The 21,500-nt window shown below is 38.9% G+C and overlaps 1 protein-coding gene across 1 annotated transcript in view; it reads left to right on the top strand.

Moving 5' to 3' along the window:
* Nucleotides 1–20,600, top strand: part of LOC140159331 (suppressor of tumorigenicity 7 protein homolog) — an 89,333-nt gene extending 68,733 nt beyond the window's left edge. Inside the window, exons 7-12 of the mRNA XM_072182774.1 lie at nucleotides 2,063–2,160; nucleotides 4,644–4,831; nucleotides 6,520–6,622; nucleotides 9,623–9,870; nucleotides 12,672–12,810; nucleotides 13,449–20,600. Of these exons, the coding sequence (XP_072038875.1) occupies nucleotides 2,063–2,160; nucleotides 4,644–4,831; nucleotides 6,520–6,622; nucleotides 9,623–9,870; nucleotides 12,672–12,810; nucleotides 13,449–13,544 (872 nt within the window). The 3' untranslated portion in view covers nucleotides 13,545–20,600. The remainder of the gene's footprint in view (nucleotides 1–2,062; nucleotides 2,161–4,643; nucleotides 4,832–6,519; nucleotides 6,623–9,622; nucleotides 9,871–12,671; nucleotides 12,811–13,448) is intronic.
* Nucleotides 20,601–21,500: the final 900 nt, after the last annotated feature.

Genomic DNA, 21,500 nt, shown 5'->3' with positions numbered 1-21,500 from the left:
TAAATTAATAATAAATAAATTAATCCAAAAATGGAACACTGGACATAATTATCTTCTTTGTTATATACTTCGGTTTTTTTTTTGCTTTTGTGACGATGACTGGTTTTGTTGGTTTTTGATTTGCTTGATCTGATTTGTTGTCTTTGTCGACAATGTGTAGATGTTGGCATTGATTTTTTCCCGACATGTCGCCGACGACAGCACTAAATTGGAGATTGATGCTTGGAAATGTACCATGGGATAAGGGGATACCCTGCAAGTTGCAACTATTTATTTTATTGATTTATTAGGCCTCATCACTGAGGAACAAACCAAAGGTTTGATGGTGTCCTATAAACGAAGGTTCTTTTGTTAGGGTGGCAAGGTCGAAAAGTCTGATTAAGTTGAAATTGTTATGTAAAATATTGGCTGAAGTTGATATGTTGGGGTTGTCAATATTTCACACTAATGTTACAGGGAGAGAGGGAAGAGAGGGGATCAGCCTCAAAACAAAAGCACTTTCATTTATAGGTGTCATCAAACTTCTGATTTGTTCCCTAATGAATATAACATTCATATAACATTTTAAAAACTAGAAAGTTCAACCTGGTTCCAATATCAAGTTGGCTGATTTGCCGTATAGAGGCCCTGCATCAAATTATCGATTGGCTTTAAACAAAGGATTTGTACCGGTGTCCTTCACCGTAGTTATGGTGGAGTGCAGTCCATTCAATCAAATGTTGTCATCAACCTATTTGATCGTAGCGCAGGGTTATGTGTGCGGGACGAACTGTCACGGTAGATTGCAATCATGCTTTTGTTGAATGCATTTGAGTAGTCCGCCATATTTACGGGATGATATGTCACATGCAAGGCCTCTATTGCATTTTCAGCTTCATGTTATTGCTATTTAAAAAGTGCAAAGCAACTGGCACTCCCGTGTTTTCATGTCTCAACTTTCTTAAAAATGAACTTTCATCATATTACACCAATCCGAGAAGCGTTTACTGTATCTGGCCCTCTATTGACGGAACCACAGATGTACCAGTGCGGTAGATTTAATTTGTTCAATCAATTCATGATCGTTTATTGAAAATTGCTGTTGTGTAGAATTCTGTATAGCACACTAACAAGTAATGGATGGAACCCCGACCTTGGGACACCGCAGTTTTACGTTGGGGTGAATTTCAAATGGGGTTACCTGAAATGGACGACTGCATTTGAAATCTACACCCCCTGTGTGGGATATTATTAGGTCATGTCTTCCATAGGGGGTGTATGGATTTCAATTGGAATAGATATGTTATGTTATTAAATCACACTTTCAGTAATTTATAAGACTTTGTGAAACGAATATTATTAAGTAGAGTAAGTGTGAACACTATCAAGTCCGTCACACACTCAGTGTCGTCGTAACAAAGGCGTAATAGCCTGCTCCCAGGACCTACAAAGCTGTAATCACTCCATGGCAGGAAACAGCACACCCTGGGCACAGCATCTGTGTTAACTACTGCACTAAAGAGGGAATAATGTGTTGCATATGAATGGAAATCACATTATGTGGCGAGATAACGGCATGTGGATGCGTGCTGATGAATAACAACTAGCCATTAGTGAACATTTCGACTGCTCAGTGCCAGAAGTGGGTAAATGCAATAGCTGCCCTGTGAACAATTTCCGCATTCTTTCCATTTTTTTACCTTTTTGGTCACAAATATGACCAAAAATTGCCATAAGATAGAACAGCAAGCATTCATCTCATAACAAAACCACAGATCAACAAACATCCATTGCATTTGATGACACTGTTGCTGCATTACGACTGCTCAGTGCCAGAAGTGCAATAGCTGCCCTGTGAGCCTTTGGCAAGTACATGTATATTGTACTTGTCCATATGGCAGCTACACATAGCAGCTATTGCACTTATCCACAAGTTTCTGGCACTCGATGATACTTATGTGTCACCTTCACAACCTGATTACTGCTTCCAATCTGGTCAAACCGTGTCCGAAGAGCATTTGTTTTGGCCATGAGAATTTAATCAACTCGATTTCTTTTCTTGTTCCCTATTTTATCATTGCAGGGAGAGATCTTAATGTCCTGGTGTATGTCAAGCGGCGACTAGCTATGTGCATGCGCAGACTAGGGCGGACAAAAGAAGCAGTCAAAATGATGCGGGATGTAAGTGTTGGGTTTGTTCTTCATCATGCTTATCCTGCTTGAATGTAGAAATGTCGACAACAGATCTTGTCGACAAGGCTGTTGTCTTCAATATTGTCGACAAAGCAATTTACTGGTTGTCGACAAACATGGACCAGTTGTCGACAAAAATGAGTGATTTCTGAGGTGCATTTTTGGCTCTTTTTTACACCCATGTAGTACCTCTGCCAAAAAAAGAATAACAAATAAATGTTGATTTTTGAGTGATGTAAATTGAATTTCATGATATAAAACCTACAAGCAATAAACTTTCATTTCAGCGAATCTGCAAACCATACTCCAAATATCACATTAAAAATTTGATATAAAGTTAAGATAAAGAAGGCTCTAATCATTTCGTAGGACTGTGAAGTTCTTCATTTCTGATGAAGTCTCTGAAGTCTCATGTTCGCTGAGGAAAAAGGCAGCTGTGATTCTAGCCAGCAAGCCAGAGATTCTGCTTCATGCTTTTACGCAACTAGATATCTGCCTCTTTATCAAAGACATGGTTTTGTCCCATTTTCTTTTAATGAATTAAGTGATGTATGATGAGACTAGATCTAGGTCACTTTGTCCATCTATAGATCATTTGCTATTCCACTTGAAATCCTTACACCCCCTATGGAACACCCAACCTTAATCTTCCACACAGGGAGTGTGAGCTTCAAACGGTATTACCTGAATGGGTGACTCCATTTGAATTTTTCACCCTCTGTGTGGGAGATTAAAAGGTTGTGTCTTCCATAGAGAGGGAGTATGGATTTCAGATGGAACAGCCTAATTTCATTGTGCTGTCATTGCAATGTTTTTAAATAATAGATGTATGGAGGGATGTGCAACACATCTGGGTCACTGAATTCACGTTGACCCAGATTTGTTGCACATCCCTGTGAAAGGTAGTCATCATTTTAGGTGACTGAATTAATACTATTATTGAGTAATAAGTTCCAAGTATAATGATACATTCAATTTTATTAGGCAATATCAACGACCCTAGATACTAAATCTACCATTGTACACTGTACACATGATCATTAGTAGTGCACAATGACTTATTTTTTATCTAGGGTCTTTGATATTGCCCAATAATATTGAATGGGTATGGGCCGCATTAGAGATGAACCAATTGATTTTCAGGGGGGCATAGGAGTTTGGGTCAGGCTGCAGGCAGATTTTTTTTTTTTCAATTTTAATGTTTATCTTTTTTGTCTCACTAGTGGGCTAAGTTGGTTTTTTAACTTCAAAAACTCTCATGCCCCCAGAAATCAAATGGTGTGTCCCTGACCACTACATAACTATAATTACTATTCACAACTAAGGCAGTACTCTCAATATCAATATGACTGCTACACAGCCATTTTCCCCAAACAATTGCCGATCACAAACGTTTGTCATATATGTTCGTAAACGTTTGGTAAACGTTTGTGATCGGCAATGTTTGTCAAACTTTGGGCGAAAGAGGAGTTGTATGCTCGGATGATAGCCTTAGTATATTAATTAAGAAATAAAGGGTAATGCATGATCCTTTACGAAAATAATGTGTCGAGGCAGTAAAAGCGTAAATAATGGGTGAGGCGCAGCCGAACCCATTATTTAAACGCTTTTACTGCCAAGGACACATTATTTATGTAAAGGATAATGCTGCACCCTTTATTTCTATTCTATTACCACAAAATAGTGTGATTTAAAGACAAAATATCAAATTTTTTGCCCAAATATTTCAAGTTGTTTACCTCAAGGTGGAGCGCATACGCGTAGCCAAAGCGTATGCACATTCCAATAACACAACCAAACATTCCATTCTTCCCTATAAGCAGGTATGCACATACAATAACACACCCCTGACATTCCATTCTCACCTACATAAGCAGGTGTGCTGTGCGCTCTGCTGTGCGCTGTGATGATAGAAGAACATAAAGTTTGTTGCCCTTGACACTTTATCGCTAATTAATGGTCTGTCACGTGACGCGTTTCAACAAATCACAGTGCGCGATTTTGAATAATGAGTCGTGTGGGTAATAGAATTATTATTATGATTATTATATCTTGGGGGGAAATAATTACTATGATGCACATGACAGTCACCTATCCATGCTTCTATATAAGTGCTCTACGACCATGCAGATGTGACAATATTGCTGATGGGATCCAAAATTCAACAGATTACTTTAATATGTTGTACATACATGTCACTTGTTCTTTCAGCCATGGTCTTTTGTGACATTTTTAATATTTAACTATCATCTGAAAGTTCACTCTTTTGGCAATTAAAATATGCATAATCGTAATTATTATAGCGTTGATGTGATTTAGTGAAGGTAAAAATTGTGTAAGCATATAATATATCATGCATGACGTTAAAGGCATGCAATTTCAACACCTGGAATTTCATAATTAATTTCACTAATGGACAAAAGATTAACTGCTATAACGTTTATGCACCCATTACTTTTCTCTATTTTCAGCTCATCAAGGAGTTTCCTGTCGTCAGCATGTTTCAGATTCATGAGAATCTCATAGAATCTCTTTTAGAAATGCAGTTGTATGCCGATGTGCAGGCATTACTTGCCAAATATGATGACATCAGCCTGCCGAAGTCTGCTACGATTTGCTACACAGCAGCTCTTCTTAAAGCAAGGGCAGTGTGTGACAAGTAAGTAGGAGGAGGGGGCAAAGACAATGTGAGGGAGGGGCTTTACTTGCCAATATGCAGTGGCGTTGACCAATTCAACATTGATTCTGCGCCCCCTCCAAGCGATGAAAGTCAAAATTTCAGCAGAAGTAGTCATTTGAAAGACTGATATTGAACCAAAATTAAATTAGTGGTAGGCCCTATGTGTTCAAATTTTCTTCATGCTCTGTGCGAAATTGTTTCAATGGGGGCACCATTATGTATCCTTAGGGACGCACCATTAGACTTCAAGGGGGGTTGGGGTCGGGGAAAAAATTTTGTACGGGAAGTTTTTTTTTTTAATTTCATGCATTTAACACAGTTAGGTGGGGGAAGGGTTTGTTTTTTTTAGTGTTGGTGGGGAAAGTTTTTTTTTGCTCATGTAGTGGGGGAAGTTTTTTTTTCAAAACTTCCTAACCCTCCCTCCTTGAAGTCTAATGGTGCGTCCCTTATCCCTGGGTGCCACAACCCCTAGCTACGCCACTGCAAATATGATGACATCAGCCTGCCTATGTCTGCTACTATTTGCTACACAGCAGCTCTTCTGAAAGCAAGGGCAGTGTGTGACAAGTAAATAGGAGATGGGGAGGGTAGGGGAAAAGAGATCAAAGTAAGGGGGTGAGTACTTGCCAAATATGATGACATCATCAGCCTGCTTAAGAATATAAGATGAAAATTGATAACAATTCAATTTGCATAAATTTGTCATAGTTTAACCCAACCAAAAAAAAAAGTAGTTTACATTATCAATTGGACCAATCGGCAACATTGTTAGAATAATTTCACCATGCAAAAAATTTGGGTGAATTATTTGCAAAGCTCCATTCTGATTGGTGATTAAAGTGAAGATATCACATAATTGACCAATCAGAGGCAATGTTAGATTGGCAGGTAGTGCTCAGGAGGTTAAGGATGGTGCAATTTCATCATATTCTTTTGGACATTAGTGTGCTTGAATAACCTTGACCTTCACTCCCTACCTGCAGAATGCGCTGTTCCAGGAGAAATCCATACATCTTCTATCAAGAAATGACCTCAATCTTCTTCACACAAGTGTAAAATTCAAATAAGATGACCTACCTGAATGGATAACTCCATTTGAGGTCTACAGTGTTGGATCTACACTCCCTGTGTGGGAGAATAAGGTCCTGTCTTCCATAGGGGGTGTATGGATTTCAACTGGAATAGCCCATTTTGGAGCAGACGACACTGAATGGGTAGCTCAATTTGAAATTCAAACCCCCTGTTTGGGAGATTAAGATTATGTCTTTCATTGGGGGTGTATGGATTTCAGCTAGAATAGCCTGGTTACATGCTTGTTTTCAATATATATTGATATGAGAAAGAATAAGCATAATGAAGTTCCTACATTTTGTATAATGTACAATGTGATTGAATAATTGATATGGTAATCCATTTTATGCCCATAAGGTTTACAAAATCCAAACATTGAATTTTCAAGCAATACTATTTTGCATGGTCAACAAAAGAATCGGAGATTTCCTACTGATGTCGTAATCTCAATAATTTCGTTTGGAATCACTTATAATCATGAGGCTACTAATCCGAGAGATGCGCTAATTATACAGAAACGTTTTTGCATTCATCAATTAGTAGTGTATCACATGGTCAAACTTGGAATTCTCTTTTATAATTTGTCGCTGTCACAGATTTTCTCCAGAAGTAGCGTCCAAGAGGGGCTTAACAACAGCTGAGATGAATGCTGTAGAAGCTATACACAGGGCTGTTGAGTTCAATCCACATGTACCTAAGGTAAGCAAGCTATACACAGGGCTGTTGAGTTCAATCCACATGTACCTAAGGTAAGCAAACTATACACAGGGCTGTTGAGTTCAATCCACATGTACCTAAGGTAAGCAAGCTATACACAGGGCTGTTGAGTTCAATCCACATGTACCTAAGGTAAGCAAGCTATACACAGGGCTGTTGAGTTCAATCCACATGTACCTAAGGTAAGCAAGCTATGCACAGGCTGTCGAGTTCAATCCACATGTACCTAAGGTAAGCAAGCTATACACAGGGCTGTTGAGTTCAATCCACATGTACCTAAGGTAAGCAAGCTATACACAGGCTGTTGAGTTCAATCCACATGTACCTAAGGTAAGCAAGCTATACACAGGGCTGTTGAGTTCAATCCACATGTACCTAAGGTAAGCAAGCTATGCACAGGCTGTTGAGTTCAATCCACATGTACCTAAGGTAAGCAAGCTTATCACAGGGCTGTTGAGTTCAATCCACATGTACCTAAGGTAAGCAAGCTATACACAGGGCTGTTGAGTTCAATCCACATGTACCTAAGGTAAGCAAGCTATACACAGGGCTGTTGAGTTCAATCCACATGTACCTAAGGTAAGCAAGCTATACACAGGGCTGTTGAGTTCAATCCACATGTACCTAAGGTAAGCAAGCTATACACAGGGCTGTTGAGTTCAATCCACATGTACCTAAGGTAAGCAAGCTATACACAGGGCTGTTGAGTTCAATCCACATGTACCTAAGGTAAGCAAGCTATGCACAGGCTGTTGAGTTCAATCCACATGTACCTAAGGTAAGCAAGCTATACACAGGGCTGTTGAGTTCAATCCACATGTACCTAAGGTAAGCAAGCTATGCACAGGGCTGTTCAGTTCAATCCACATGTACCTAAGGTAAGCAAGCTATACACAGGGCTGTTGAGTTCAATCCAAATGTACCTAAGGTAAGCAAGCTATACACAGGGCTGTTGAGTTCAATCCACATGTACCTAAGGTAAGCAAGCTATACACAGGGCTGTTGAGTTCAATCCACATGTACCTAAGGTAAGCAAGCTATGCACAGGGCTGTTGAGTTCAATCCACATGTACCTAAGGTAAGCAAGCTATACACAGGGCTGTTGAGTTCAATCCACATGTACCTAAGGTAAGCATGCTATACACAGGGCTGTTGAGTTCAATCCACATGTACCTAAGGTAAGCAAGCTATACACAGGGCTGTTGAGTTCAATCCACATGTACCTAAGGTAAGCATGCTATACACAGGGCTGTTGAGTTCAATCCACATGTACCTAAGGTAAGCATGCTATACACAGGGCTGTTGAGTTCAATCCACATGTACCTAAGGTAAGCAAGCTTATCACAGGGCTGTTGAGTTCAATCCACATGTACCTAAGGTAAGCAAGCTATACACAGGGCTGTTGAGTTCAATCCACATGTACCTAAGGTAAGCAAGCTATGCACAGGGCTGTTGAGTTCAATCCACATGTACCTAAGGTAAGCAAGCTATCACAGGGCTGTTGAGTTCAATCCACATGTACCTAAGGTAAGCAAGCTATACACAGGGCTGTTGAGTTCAATCCACATGTACCTAAGGTAAGCAAGCTATGCACAGGGCTGTTGAGTTCAATCCACATGTACCTAAGGTAAGCAAGCTTATCACAGGGCTGTTGAGTTCAATCCACATGTACCTAAGGTAAGCAAGCTATACACAGGGCTGTTGAGTTCAATCCACATGTACCTAAGGTAAGCAAGCTATACACAGGGCTGTTGAGTTCAATCCAAATGTACCTAAGGTAAGCAAGCTATACACAGGGCTGTTGAGTTCAATCCACATGTACCTAAGGTAAGCAAGCTATACACAGGGCTGTTGAGTTCAATCCAAATGTACCTAAGGTAAGCAAGCTATACACAGGGCTGTTGAGTTCAATCCACATGTACCTAAGGTAAGCAAGCTATACACAGGGCTGTTGAGTTCAATCCACATGTACCTAAGGTAAGCAAGCTATGCACAGGGCTGTTGAGTTCAATCTACATGTACCTAAGGTAAGCAAGCTATACACAGGGCTGTTGAGTTCAATCCACATGTACCTAAGGTAAGCAAGCTTATCACAGGGTTGTTAAGTTCAATCCACATGTACCTAAGGTAAGCAACTTTTTCCTCTTAATTTTCAATGCGGAGGAGGATAGCATTTTGGAGACAAGTTTCAGTCGCCGTATAGACATGCGACTAGATGAAGTGCGATACAAGAGTGGTCCCCAGTGCAAAAAGTTACTACTGAAAAGGGACATCATGATTTCAGCATCCTCTTTTTATACCGGAAGACAGATAAAAAGACTAGTTTGCGTCTGACGTCACTGTCAATCAAATTCCCTACGATCCTTGATTGGTTAATAGTGCGTAAAAGGAAGGTAGATTTATCTGGTGCCGATCGGAGAAAAGGAATAGCAGAAAAATTACGTACTTTTACAAGGCAAAAATCAACTTTTCTAGGCATTGTTGACAAGGTGCCTTTGCGAAAGAAAGTTTACTACTATAAAAACCTAACTAAAATTAACAATAAGGCGCCCGGTTTTATCGCCACGTTCAGCAACTCATATCATCACAACATTTGTAAACAAACCGTGCTCGAGTTTGATTGACAGATGACGTCAGACGCAAACTAGTCTTTTTATATCTGTCTTCCAGTATATGGTGTGGTTCAATAGGTATCCACAAAAAGTAGTTACGTCCACAATTTCAGTGGATTTGGACATTGAATTTATGAGTTTATTATTTTGGCAAGTTACTGGCATCTCTGGTCACATTTATATGGAGATTTTGGAGCAGATTTTGTGGTCAGCATCCCTAACTATTAATAATCCTAACCTTGACCCTAATTTATTACCTATAACCCTAATCCTAACCCTAAAATCTAATCCTTATCTCTTGGTGTAGCAGTAGTCATTCTTTAGTCAGATTTTTAATTAGCCATTTTGTTTGTTGAAATTCTTTCCACAGTATCTTTTGGAAATGAAGAGCCTTATCCTGCCGCCCGAGCATATTTTGAAGCGAGGGGACAGCGAAGCCATCGCATATAGCTTCTTCCACTTGCCACACTGGAAGAGAGTGGAGGGCGCTCTCCAACTTCTCCACTGTACATGGGAAGGCACATTTCGTATGATCCCGTATCCGTTGGAAAAAGGGCATCTCTTTTACCCTTATCCAAGTTGTACAGAAAGTGTAGACAGAGAACTACTACCAAGTAAGTCAGAGTAATGCCTAAGAACTAGATTAGACTATAATATGCCTCTTCTGAAGGTTGAGACTGTGCCGTCATCCATGCATTTGTGACCCGTAACATCAAACGGGCCTGGAAGTCGGTGCTACATATATCTCATTTGATAGTGCCAGTCAAACACATTTGAAACCGATCATTAATTCTCAAGAGGATAATAAGCTTGTAGCTTTGTTTAAACCTGTAGCGCTATACCCTGTACAAAGCGCTGCATTTTGTCTAGGTATGTATTAGCCAACCATTAACAATGAGAGGGCATTCCTGAACCTTGTTGACATGAGGATGGTTTGAATTGGCCGCCACTTATGATTGTTTAATATTCATTCCCAGCAATGTGGGAAAAGAGACACATGTAGCACCGACATAAGGGTCCTTTTGATGTGACAGGTCGCATTTACGCGGTTGCATTACCAGGTGCGGTCGTGCGGACAAACAGCCCTTCTACTCATATGTATGCACCCTGCCGATAAGGTTAGCGCGTGATTTGAACCTGCCACTGCGAAAATACACACATGACATTGTTCTCAACCTGAGATGAGTTGCACTTAAGAGAGCCCAGGCTCCAAATTTTCTTTATGTAACTCAATGATAAATCTGCCATATTGATTGTGATATATGGGGACCAAATGAGTGTACCAATAATAACTTTGAACCATCTATTTTGAGATCATTGTGGGAAATCGGAAGGGTTTGTTTTGGGCCGAGGTAATGCTCCTTAGGAAACATACCGAGGCCCAACACAAACCCAGACGATTTCACACAATGGCCCTGCTTGTTTGCGCGTTAAGAAATGATACGCAAATGGGGTTTATTTGTGTGTGATATTTTAACAATTAAGCACTTTGCGGTCAATTGTGAGATATTAATGACCTCCATTTGCATTTTTACAAATAACAAAAAATGATTGGATCATGTGCATCGCGTATATTCATGAGGTTATGAACAGGGACAAGTGATTTGCGCAGAAAAAAATGACTAATTGCGCAAAACAATCATGTATCTCTGCCCAAAGGAAAGAAATATCCAATTGCGCAGAAAAAAAGTTCCGTGCAAATCACTTGTCCCTGGTTATGAATGGCATTCATTGGTATTAGTGTCTGTAAGCTTGAATATTACGTAATATGTTTGCACATGGAAGCTCTTTCTGTGCATTATCGTCACAAATCAAAATTTGCCATGTGTCTGGCAATACACAAGCATGGCAGAGAATGGACTTAGTAGTAGTCTACCTTTTACCCAAGACTCTTAAGATAATTGGTTATGATATAAATGGATAATATTAGTGACAGCATTGAATCACAAGTAGAGAATAAAGGTATTGTTTTTAGCCACTGGAGTGCATCATATATTTTCAGTAAAACAATCGAGGCGGCCAAGTTGTTTTACGCAAAAAATGATGTCGCCTGTTTATATGAGACGATAAATGCACTCCAGCGGCTAAAAACAATACCTTTATTCTCATTTTTTAACACTTCAATTCAAATAAAAATATCATATAAGTATTACAAATTTTAAATCATATTAAACCTACATTTTGCAAGGAATTACCTAGGGCTTAAAATCGATCAGTCCCGTTGTTGCTACGCGACTCTGATTGGTTCAAATAGAGAGTACGCGTATTGCGTCGATGCACACCCGCTGGCCCATGTCATATCACACGGGTAAGAACCAATAAGATTGCAGGAACGTTCTCAAGTGTTTAAGAATGATCTTTGACAAGTCAGTGATATGCTCAAAAGTTATCTTTTGTAAATGGGCTATTCCAGTTAAAATCCTTACACCCCTTCTGGAAGACATGAACTTAAACTTCAAAATAGAGAGTATGGATTTCAAATGGGTTACCTGAATGGGTGACTCTATTTTAAATCTACATCCCTTATCCCTTGTATGGGAGATTATGGTCATATCTTTCATAGGGGGTGTAAGGATTTCAACTGAAATAAACCATTGAATCCAAACCACATGCTTGTTAAGAAGTACAAAATTGTTTGCCTACAGTATTTTGAAAAGACCCTTCACACTGCCCGATATGGCACTGATTAGCTATTTGAATTTTGTCATCACATTGGCACCTCATTCGCCAAACAGGCTGCACAGTATTGCATTATGCATGTGTGGCCTAGTTCTTTGCTCAGGATAAGTGGTCATCCAGTGTGAAAGGTCTTTGCAAAAATAGTGTAGCTGCTCCAAGAATGCTTAACTAGATCAATTTCATCAAAAGCCAGGTAAACAAAGGGGTTTCTTGTTAGACAAACCTTTGGGGGCCTAATAACATGAAACAGCGAAAGTAATAATTACTTGTGTACAGGGCTGTGACTATGCCAGTTGCCACCAGATGGCAGTAGTACCCCCACTAGCAGTTGCAGACAAGCACTCAATCAAAATAAGGTTCCTTCCGACTGGGACAAAATTGAGCAGATATTGTCTGAACAGAATTCGGTAAATATCAAAAATCTAGGCCAAAATCTGCTATTTTTCACCTCCACATATGCATATAAAACGGCAATTTGCAGCAACATACACTGCCGCCGTAACATTCACTCGATCGGTCACGGCAGCCATTGTTGTATCGCAGTTTCGACAATAGGTGGCGCATTAACACATATCCCAGACAGTTAAATAAATTACTCGGCACTAAATTTAGGCTAGTCACAACCCTAGCTTGTGTAAATGTCCATTTGTTCTCATAACACTGTGTAATTATGTATTGACTGTTGTTTAAATTCTTTTTTAAAAACTTAAGATTTTATCTATCACCATTTGTTATTACAGCTTCCATGAAGTTTCAGTATATCCCAAAAAGGAGCTGCCTTTCTTCATCCTTTTTACAGCTGGTCTTTGTACGCTTACAGCATTACTGGCATTGCTCACACATCAGTTCCCTGAACCCATGGGAGTCATAGCCAAAGCAGTAAGTAATCCAGGGCGTACAAGTCAGAGGGGGCTAATAGCCAAGGGTGAAATATAGCAGGCCGTCGTTCCACGCATGTGAGTCCCATAATGTGGCCCGTTGAGGATACAAATTAAGGAATCTGGCAACAATTTTTGTCCCAATGTGTCATCCGTCACAAGGCGTCATACTACATAAAATACTACATTGTATCTGTGAAAAGGCAAGCTCATTTTCACTCAATTTTGGCCATTTCCAGTGTATTTTCAACAAAGTGTAATGCCATATTGTATCTTTTACCAAATATTTCGCCAACTTTTCTTGTTATTTGACTTCAGCAGTCATAATTTTAACAGTATTTTGCCTTGTTTTCTGGTGTGGGTGTACATGTCACGATCGCGATGAAGAAGGCCGTCTTGAATTTTGGCAATGGTGTTATTAAATAGTATTTTCAGGAAATTTTTTATAATTTTCTTAAAATCAAGGAAAAAAGTCTGGTACGGCCAGATTCGAGTCTTGGTTCCAGCAGGACTTTCTAAAGTGCTGGTACATTGTAGCAGGACTTTAGCTGGAACTTAGCCGGAACCAGGACTCAGCTATGATATGATGGAATATGTGCGTTATTCTAATTCCAATTATTTACTCTTTTTTTTACACAGTTCCTGTCGTCGTTGTCGGCACCATTCAGTTTTCTTTTGGAAAAACTGGAAAGTATTGTACCTGCAAGTCTCTGGCAGCAGCTTACTAGACTCTAACCGACCAATCAAATGCCTAGGTCAACCAAAAATTGACCAATCGCATGTTTACTTAGTCGTCGTGTGATCAACGAAAAAAGAATCTGTGGATTCTTGGATGTGGTCATGTAACGACCAGTTTTTTCTTCCTGAAAAGATAGTCTTAGGTGCTATGGTCCTAAGTCAGTGTTATATTGATGTAAAATTTTTGACTAAAACAAACAATTTTTGGGAGTTAAACTGTATTAAGAAGCTAACATTGGAAGATTGGCCTTCCCAGTTTTTTACGGAAATGGTCGAAGTGTGGAATGCAAATTTTGGCAGTGCACTCTGTGTTTTTGACAGTGCACTCCTTGTGTTGTTGAAAGGAGATTTGGTAACAATAAGTGCATCTTGTTCAACAACAGTTGGTAGCATATATTTAATGCTGTGAGAAAACAATGTTCTATACAAGACATAAAACTACAACAAAAACACAATGTGCTCATGTCAATTTTGTGATTCCGTACCGGTTTCGTCATCGCATTGTATTGTCTCTCTGGTGGTGCAGTTTTAAAACGCCAAAATATCTTCCAAAATATCAAATGAGGTGCTCAATTAACTGCGTTCTTGTAGTTCTCCAAGATGACCCTTGACCCTGACAGAAATTGTCTCTCGTCAAAAGTGTCTTGGCTTGGTTCTGTACTATTTTAAGGTTATGTTTGTTGCTATTTAAGAAAGAAAAGTCTGCTGTTTTGTTTGTTTGTTTGTTTGTTTGCTTGCCCGTTTCATCTTCCATGCAAACAGGGTGGTGATCCAATTTGGGTTGCAGTCCGTCGAACCACGTTTTATTTGAAGGATTTCTTCAAACTTTGACAGGATAAAGTTTACCATTATCTGGTTATTAGAAAATTGTCATTCAATCCTTACATGGTTAACATGCTGTTTTAAGCTCAGTTGATAACTGAGTCATCTGGTTACTGAAGGTGCAATTTTTTAGAAGTATTTATTACATTCAGTAGATGTCATATTTATCTCATTAACACTGCTATTCCGTTTAAAAACCATACTCCCCATAAAGAATTTGGAATTCCAACCAAATTCCAAAAGTTTTGAGCCATTCCAGAGCCAACAGTTATCTTTCAAAAACAATGGAAAAGGTGTGCAAGATGTTTGAATTCGGCACAAAATTTAGGGCCCAAATGGTGTCAAATTCCAACACTGGATTTGAGCATAAATCACACAAAATAATACACCGGGATTGACCATATATAGTTCAACTGGAAATGAGATAACAGTGTCACAGGGAAGGGTGTGGATTTTGAATGGAATAGCCCAAATGTTGTTGTGTCTGAGACACAGAAATAGATGATAAAGAAAATCTGGATTCCCTATGCCACCCCAGGCTCAGAAATCCGATGCGAATCTGCAAATCAATTCGCGCAGTGATTCACATAAAACATTAATAGCGTGGACCCACATGGATTCACATAAACATTCAGACACTGGGGACAGTTTACAGAGGCCAGAACAAGGAAAAATTACCGTGTATAAAGCGCTGTGTTTAATACACCTCGTTTTCGAAGCAACTGAATGCGCCCAAATTGAGGATTGTATCAAAATTCTTCTGCAAGAATCCAAATGGATTTGTGCACACTGTTACGGATTTTTAGGCCTGCACCCCGTGTAATAAAGCCATCACCCATGGAAAAAGTCTACTTGGACCCTTGCCAACAAAACAAACCTAAACAATTCTGTGTCATATCTTCCGATAAATCTGCATTTGTGCTGCCATGATGTATTATCATATACACCTACTCTGTGAGTGTCGCGCCTAAGTAGCGATTAGTTCCAAATTCACTCTGGCCAAACGCAAATTCCCACAAATTTTCCTCCCCCACTGCAAAAAAAAAAATGGCAGGGAGTACTGATTTTCTCTTATTTCTTTCTGTAATCGGATGCAATGTATTTATATGTTAGCTAGTGTGTGCTGAACTGCAAGCTATGGAGAGTAGTTCAGGCTTTGGGTTATTCCAGTTGAAATCCATGCACCCTATGGAAGACATGACCGTAATCTCCCACACAGGGGGGTGTAATTTTCAAATGGAGTCGCCCATTCAAGTAACCCCATTTGAAATGCACATTCCCTGTGTGGAAGATTAAGGTCATGTCTTCCATAGTGTGGTACAGTGTATGTATATCAACTGGAATAGCCCTTTGGAACTAATGTCGGATAAATATGTGCACACTACCTGAAAGATTTTGGTTCTCTCAGTTTCTTTGCAAGAAAATTGGTCAAAATGCACATTTTCTTGCTAGAAATAATTTATCATATTCTGGAGAATAATAACATATGGTGTGCTGCAGTATTCATATCGTTGTGATGTCCATATGAAGAGCTTATTTCAGAACCGTGTCCACAAACACGTGTCAGATTTACCTGTGCGATATTGCTATGGGTTGTGATGCTATAGGTATTATAATTTCAGTTGTATGCACCATTACAAAGCAAACGGTGGATGGACGCACAGTAACAATACTGCGTGAGGCATTTGATTCCCAAATGAGAACAATAGTCTACATATTGTTAACCATCATTGTTGCACACCGACATCGCCCGGTTAATAATTACACTATACAGCAAGAGACACTGAAATGAATACACGGGATCGATACACATGGATGTGCTATGCACGATTGATATTCAGACGATAAATCTTTGGATACCGGTTTGAAAATGATGAATATCTCCCGTAAATGATTTCGTATAATGAAACCAGATGTGGTTCCTTGCACTTGAATATATATTTTTAACAGATATGATAGTCGTTAGTTTGCGCTTTGAGATACTAGCTTGCGTCTTGAGTCAAAAACTGACAATAATTTTGATTTATATGTGCCAAATTATATAGCGCAGTGTATAGGCCAATCGTGAAGGTAGTCTAAAACCATATGACCTATGGTGTACCATGCTCGACTAACACACAGCGAGGACAGTAACCGGGCTAATCGGGGCTATTGTCAGTAGCCTTAGTCAGATGTCCTTTGGCCCATGATGCGACACAAAACTATTAAACAGGTCGATATAAAATGGCTATGCGTGGCGGTGGATTCAACCTACCATGGCGATTTCTGCCATGAAGATATCAGGGCGATGACACTGTGTGTTGTGGTAAATAATGGCTTGTTGATGGTACAACTTACTGTTGCTAATGTCAAACTTGTCAAAGTATAAATTGTGATTGTATCACACTAAGTAAATGAGAAACTTGTCGTTGTGGACTTAATGTGGTTTGGAAATAAGCTCTTCATATACTGATGAATAATTGATAACTAGATACCACCCCTATATGTATAAACCTGTGAAGTAGCTTAAGCTATTCACTGAAGGGGAGGGTACTATGGGTAGTGAACATGGTAAAAACAGCGCGGCACAGTACAGAAATTGGTAATGTCGCTCTCTATAGTGAATATAATACAAAGGGACAGTGTAATAGTTATCAAGTGTTCAGCAGTTTGTAGAAATCATAACGATATGTATGACTTGTAACTCCAATAAAGTAAGAGTACAGTATTATATAAATATGTTGGCAATATGGATTGCATTGGTAAAAACCACATACATAAAATTGTTTGAAATCCGGAAGTGGCACACAAAGTACTGTGTAAAAGATAGCTATGTGTTGTAGAAATTACCCTGTTGCTTGTTTACTCCCTTTCCCTTCCTTTCCTACCAGTAGCTGACCTTTGACCTTTTACTCTTACCAGCCAAATATTCCTGTCATTTCTTTTCACTTGTAGTTTTTTTTTTCTCGTGGCATATAAGGTACCAAATTTAAGTTAATAGTAACTTCAAAGGAAAATATCAAGTTTGTTTGTGTCTTCTGAGTTGGAATAACCGTCTACATTATCTTTATACACCTTTTTCGTAATTGACCATTTCGTTGCCGTTGGCGGCGTTTGGCTCTGCTAGCTCCGATTAGGCCAGAGTTAGCTAAGTGGAAAACTGAAAGCGAGGCCAAATATGTAAATTACATTATGCTCAATTGTGCAAAGTTAATTTGCCAAGTAACTATTAGGATTATCTAGCTGAGACTTGGTACATATGTAGTACAAGTACAATAGAAGTATATTGTGTTTTGTGCATAACTGGCAGTATGTAATTGACATCTTTGGCCTCGCTTTCAGTTTTCCGCTTAGCTAACTCTGACATAATTGGAGTTAGCAGAGCCAAACACCGCCAACGGCAGTGAAGTGGTCAATTACGAAAAAGGTGAATTAGTACTTTAGGTTTCCAAATTAGCACCCTTCTAGTTGGTGCCCTCTGTGGGCTTTCCTAACCTGTTTAATTTCCCCCTTTCTGGACTTACAGCAATATGTATGATCTTATAATAGGAAATTGTTTTTTGGTTGTTTTTCAAACCTGATTTTTTGGCATATTTGTAATGTTTACACAAGTCCCAACTTGTACCTAAATGGAATCGACTGATTTTGCTTGATCACACCACTAATAGCCATGTTATTAAAAAGTAACTTTACATTTCAAGCCTTCCATTGTTTCAACTTTGCTGTAGTGGAGATATACATCTCGCAATCTTCGATAATTTTGCAGCTTTCAAATGAGTTTCTTGTTTATTTTGAAATAGTTGGCCTAATTGTCTTGGGTTTTTCATAGTGACAAGCCTGAAATACCAAAAAAGTACTCCATTGTAATTTACTAAACAACAGGAGCCATGTTATCAACAAATTGTTACAGATCCAAAACATTGGGTTATAACCCTCTCGGCATTGAAACTTCTGGTTTTCGCTGAGCAGTTTTGAACTTTGAACTCTGACCTATCGGGGAAATTACTTATTATTCATTCATTTATTATTGTAATAATTTATCATTGAAGATATTTGATTTCTCCGATAGGTCAGAGGGCGAAGTGTCCAAAACTGCAAAAACTGTTCCACAATGCACTGGGAATTTTAATGCCGATTTGGCTTATTCCATACACCCCCCTGTGGAAGATTTTGGAAATATCTGGCACAGGGGAAGGTTGAATTTCAAATGTAATTAGCACATTTAGGCAGCTCCATTTGAATTTCATACACCCTCTGAGAAAGATTCAACATGAATCTTCCCCTGAGGGAGACTGAGTTTCAAATAGTGCTGCTAATGTGTTAATTCCATTTGAAATTCATACTCCCCTTGTGGAAGATATTTCCAAAATCTTACAGAGGGGTAGTGTGGATTTCAAGTGGAATAGCCCTATTGTGTCATGAAGTGTATACAGGTATAAATACATTCATTCTTGTTAGTATGAGAACATGCAATGTTTGAAATATTACTTTCTCAGTACTATACTTGTAGCATTCCATTCTGATCCTCATCACCGGGTGAACATAAGAACATGCTATTACATTTGAAATGTATGTGGAAGACATGACCTTAATCCTCCACACAGGGAGTGCAAATTTCAAATGGGGTGACCTGAATGGTTGACTCCATTTGAAATCTACACCCCCTGTGTGGAAGGTCAAGTAACATCAGTCCTTGTCTGGCCATTCAATTTCTAAATTGAGAATAGTTCAAATTGTGGATTTAGGACCAGAAGGCCCTATCTGCAGTTGTAGCTGCCCCATAGACATTTGGATAATTCTGCATTCTATATTGTACACACCTGGCAGCTATTGCAGATAGGGCTTTCTTGCCCCAAACTTCTGATGTCTACTTTCTCTCCTACATATTATTTTATGCTAAAAATACATAATGAGAGTTTAGGGAAAGAATGCCCTATCTGCAATAGCTGCCAAGTGTCATAGTTTTAGATCGTGTACAATATAGATTGAATGCAGAAATGGTCAAATGTCTATAGGGCAGCTATTGCAGGTAGGATGTTCTGGTACTACACCCTCAAAATTTATTAATATGGAATAGTGCCAGGTTTTATTGTACTTGCTGCTAGTTTATCCAAAGCCAAAACATTGCATGTGCATATCATAATGTAACAAGAATAGGGCCAAGTTTCACAAATACCTGGTACACATTGTAAGCACCCACACTCATGAGAAGTCCCTAAATCGGTCAAGTGTTTTGTGTGTGGGTATGTGTGAGGCTTCTGTTTTTTTAGCTTGTACCATGTGTACCAGGTGGTTGTATGTGGTTGTGATATTTGGTCCTTGGGATGTATTTGTGTACCTTAGTCACTGTAGCAATATTAATACTGAACATCTACACTTACAGAGGAAGCCCCGCCAGAGCAGTTCTTCTGGGGTGAGCCAAACCTGCCTGGTTATCAAATTAATCAGTGTAAAGGTTATCTCTGAATTTGACAGGTGCTAGTTGATGCAATAACATTAAAACATCAAATTCAGAGATAACCTTGTCACTGATTAATTTGATAACCAGGCAGGTTTGGTTCACTCCAGAAGAACTGCTCTAACAGGGCTTCTTCTTTACTCTTACAACATAAGACCATTGTCTGGGGTATCACAAGTGACATCAACTTTTATTTTGCAGTCAATTGAAACTCGAATGACTAATTTGAAAGCTGCCAACAGAATCTAGAGAGACAAGAAATTCATAATTTTCTATAGATTCCTTCCTTCAACATTTGGGGTCCTGAACCTACCTTTTCTTTAAATTCCAAACAGTTGTTACTCTGGATGTGTTGTGTAATGCAGTGATAATCAATGCATTATTTTTCTTTCTGCTAATGTTAAAAGGTACAAAACACTTACTAAAATCTGCATTTTATGGTTTATGTTCTAATTTCCCTCCAATTTTTACAAAATCACTCCAAACTTTGTGTATTCACTCCATAGATGGGAGTTGTACAATTGTATTATGGTTGCTTTTGACAAACCATTTTAGTATAAAACCAGTTGGAATAGATTATTTATTTTTAACATTTAAAAAAAAATCGGAACTCGGGTCAGTTCTGTGGAGAGAAAGGGCAGGGGAATTTCAGTTGTGTGAAATGCGTAATATTTACATGTTCTTTGCAAAGTTTACAAAAAACGAATGTCATAATGGTTAGGTAAGCTTAGCTTACCAATATTTTCTGGTTAATGTTGCATAATAAAGCACATTAAAAATAACTAAAAAGCAAATGAATGTATCTGTTTTATTTGTTTCTGATTGGGCGTAATCTCATCACATGAGCCTCACATGTTGTAGTCACATTTAGTTGATTGAATTAAACAGCTTTAGTCTGTATTCAGTAATGCGATGATAGACTAATTTGGTGACAGATTCATGAGGTACATTTGAGGAGATTGCCAGTTTCATATTATGTTCAACAACTCTTCCTAGACCTTTGTACAGGAGCCAACCATTGTTAATCCATGATGAATACACACTTTGACAGCATATATGCGAACGGAAGTTAACAGAATGGCGCATACAAACATTATGCATGTAAAATTGCCTAGCCTATGCTGTACAAAAAACTACAGTCAGTGAACTTAATGTTGGCACACTCTGGTATACTAAATGTAAATCGCCACCCCTCTCCTCCAGTTCAATGTTGATGAAAGCACTTTTTCCATCTGGCTCTCCAGTCTCTCCAACATTGATTGAGGGGGAATGGGAGAGGAAAGCGGAAGGTTTTTACGTCTCATCAACCATAGTTATACTGATTTCACTGAACTACTGTAAAAACTCGATAGTTAGCATTATGTGCTTTTGAAAACATGAAATTATACCAAAGTCTGGTGCTTTACCAACTGAGCTAATGAGGTTGAGACACACATTTGCAGGTTTACTTGTTCGTATATAACTATGTGCATTGATTTGCTCACAACCCTTTACACTTTTGTGGATGGGGCTCTTCATGTTTGCATGTTTTAAAAGCGCTCGATAGTAAGCACATATGCCAAGTTTTTACAGTATCGGAGCGCAATGAAAAGTTCCAATATATTGTCAAGGTGTGCCAACTTTTTATTTCCTTGATTGTAGATTTTACATTTGGAGAGCCCACTATCATTGGTAGAATTGTTCTTGCCCTTCTA

This window comes from Amphiura filiformis, chromosome 8, assembly GCF_039555335.1.
Source record: "Amphiura filiformis chromosome 8, Afil_fr2py, whole genome shotgun sequence".
In the NCBI taxonomy this organism is placed as follows: domain Eukaryota; kingdom Metazoa; phylum Echinodermata; class Ophiuroidea; order Amphilepidida; family Amphiuridae; genus Amphiura; species Amphiura filiformis.
The sequence above is the reverse complement of the archived record's forward strand: the minus strand, read 5'-3'. Positions and strand labels throughout refer to the sequence as shown.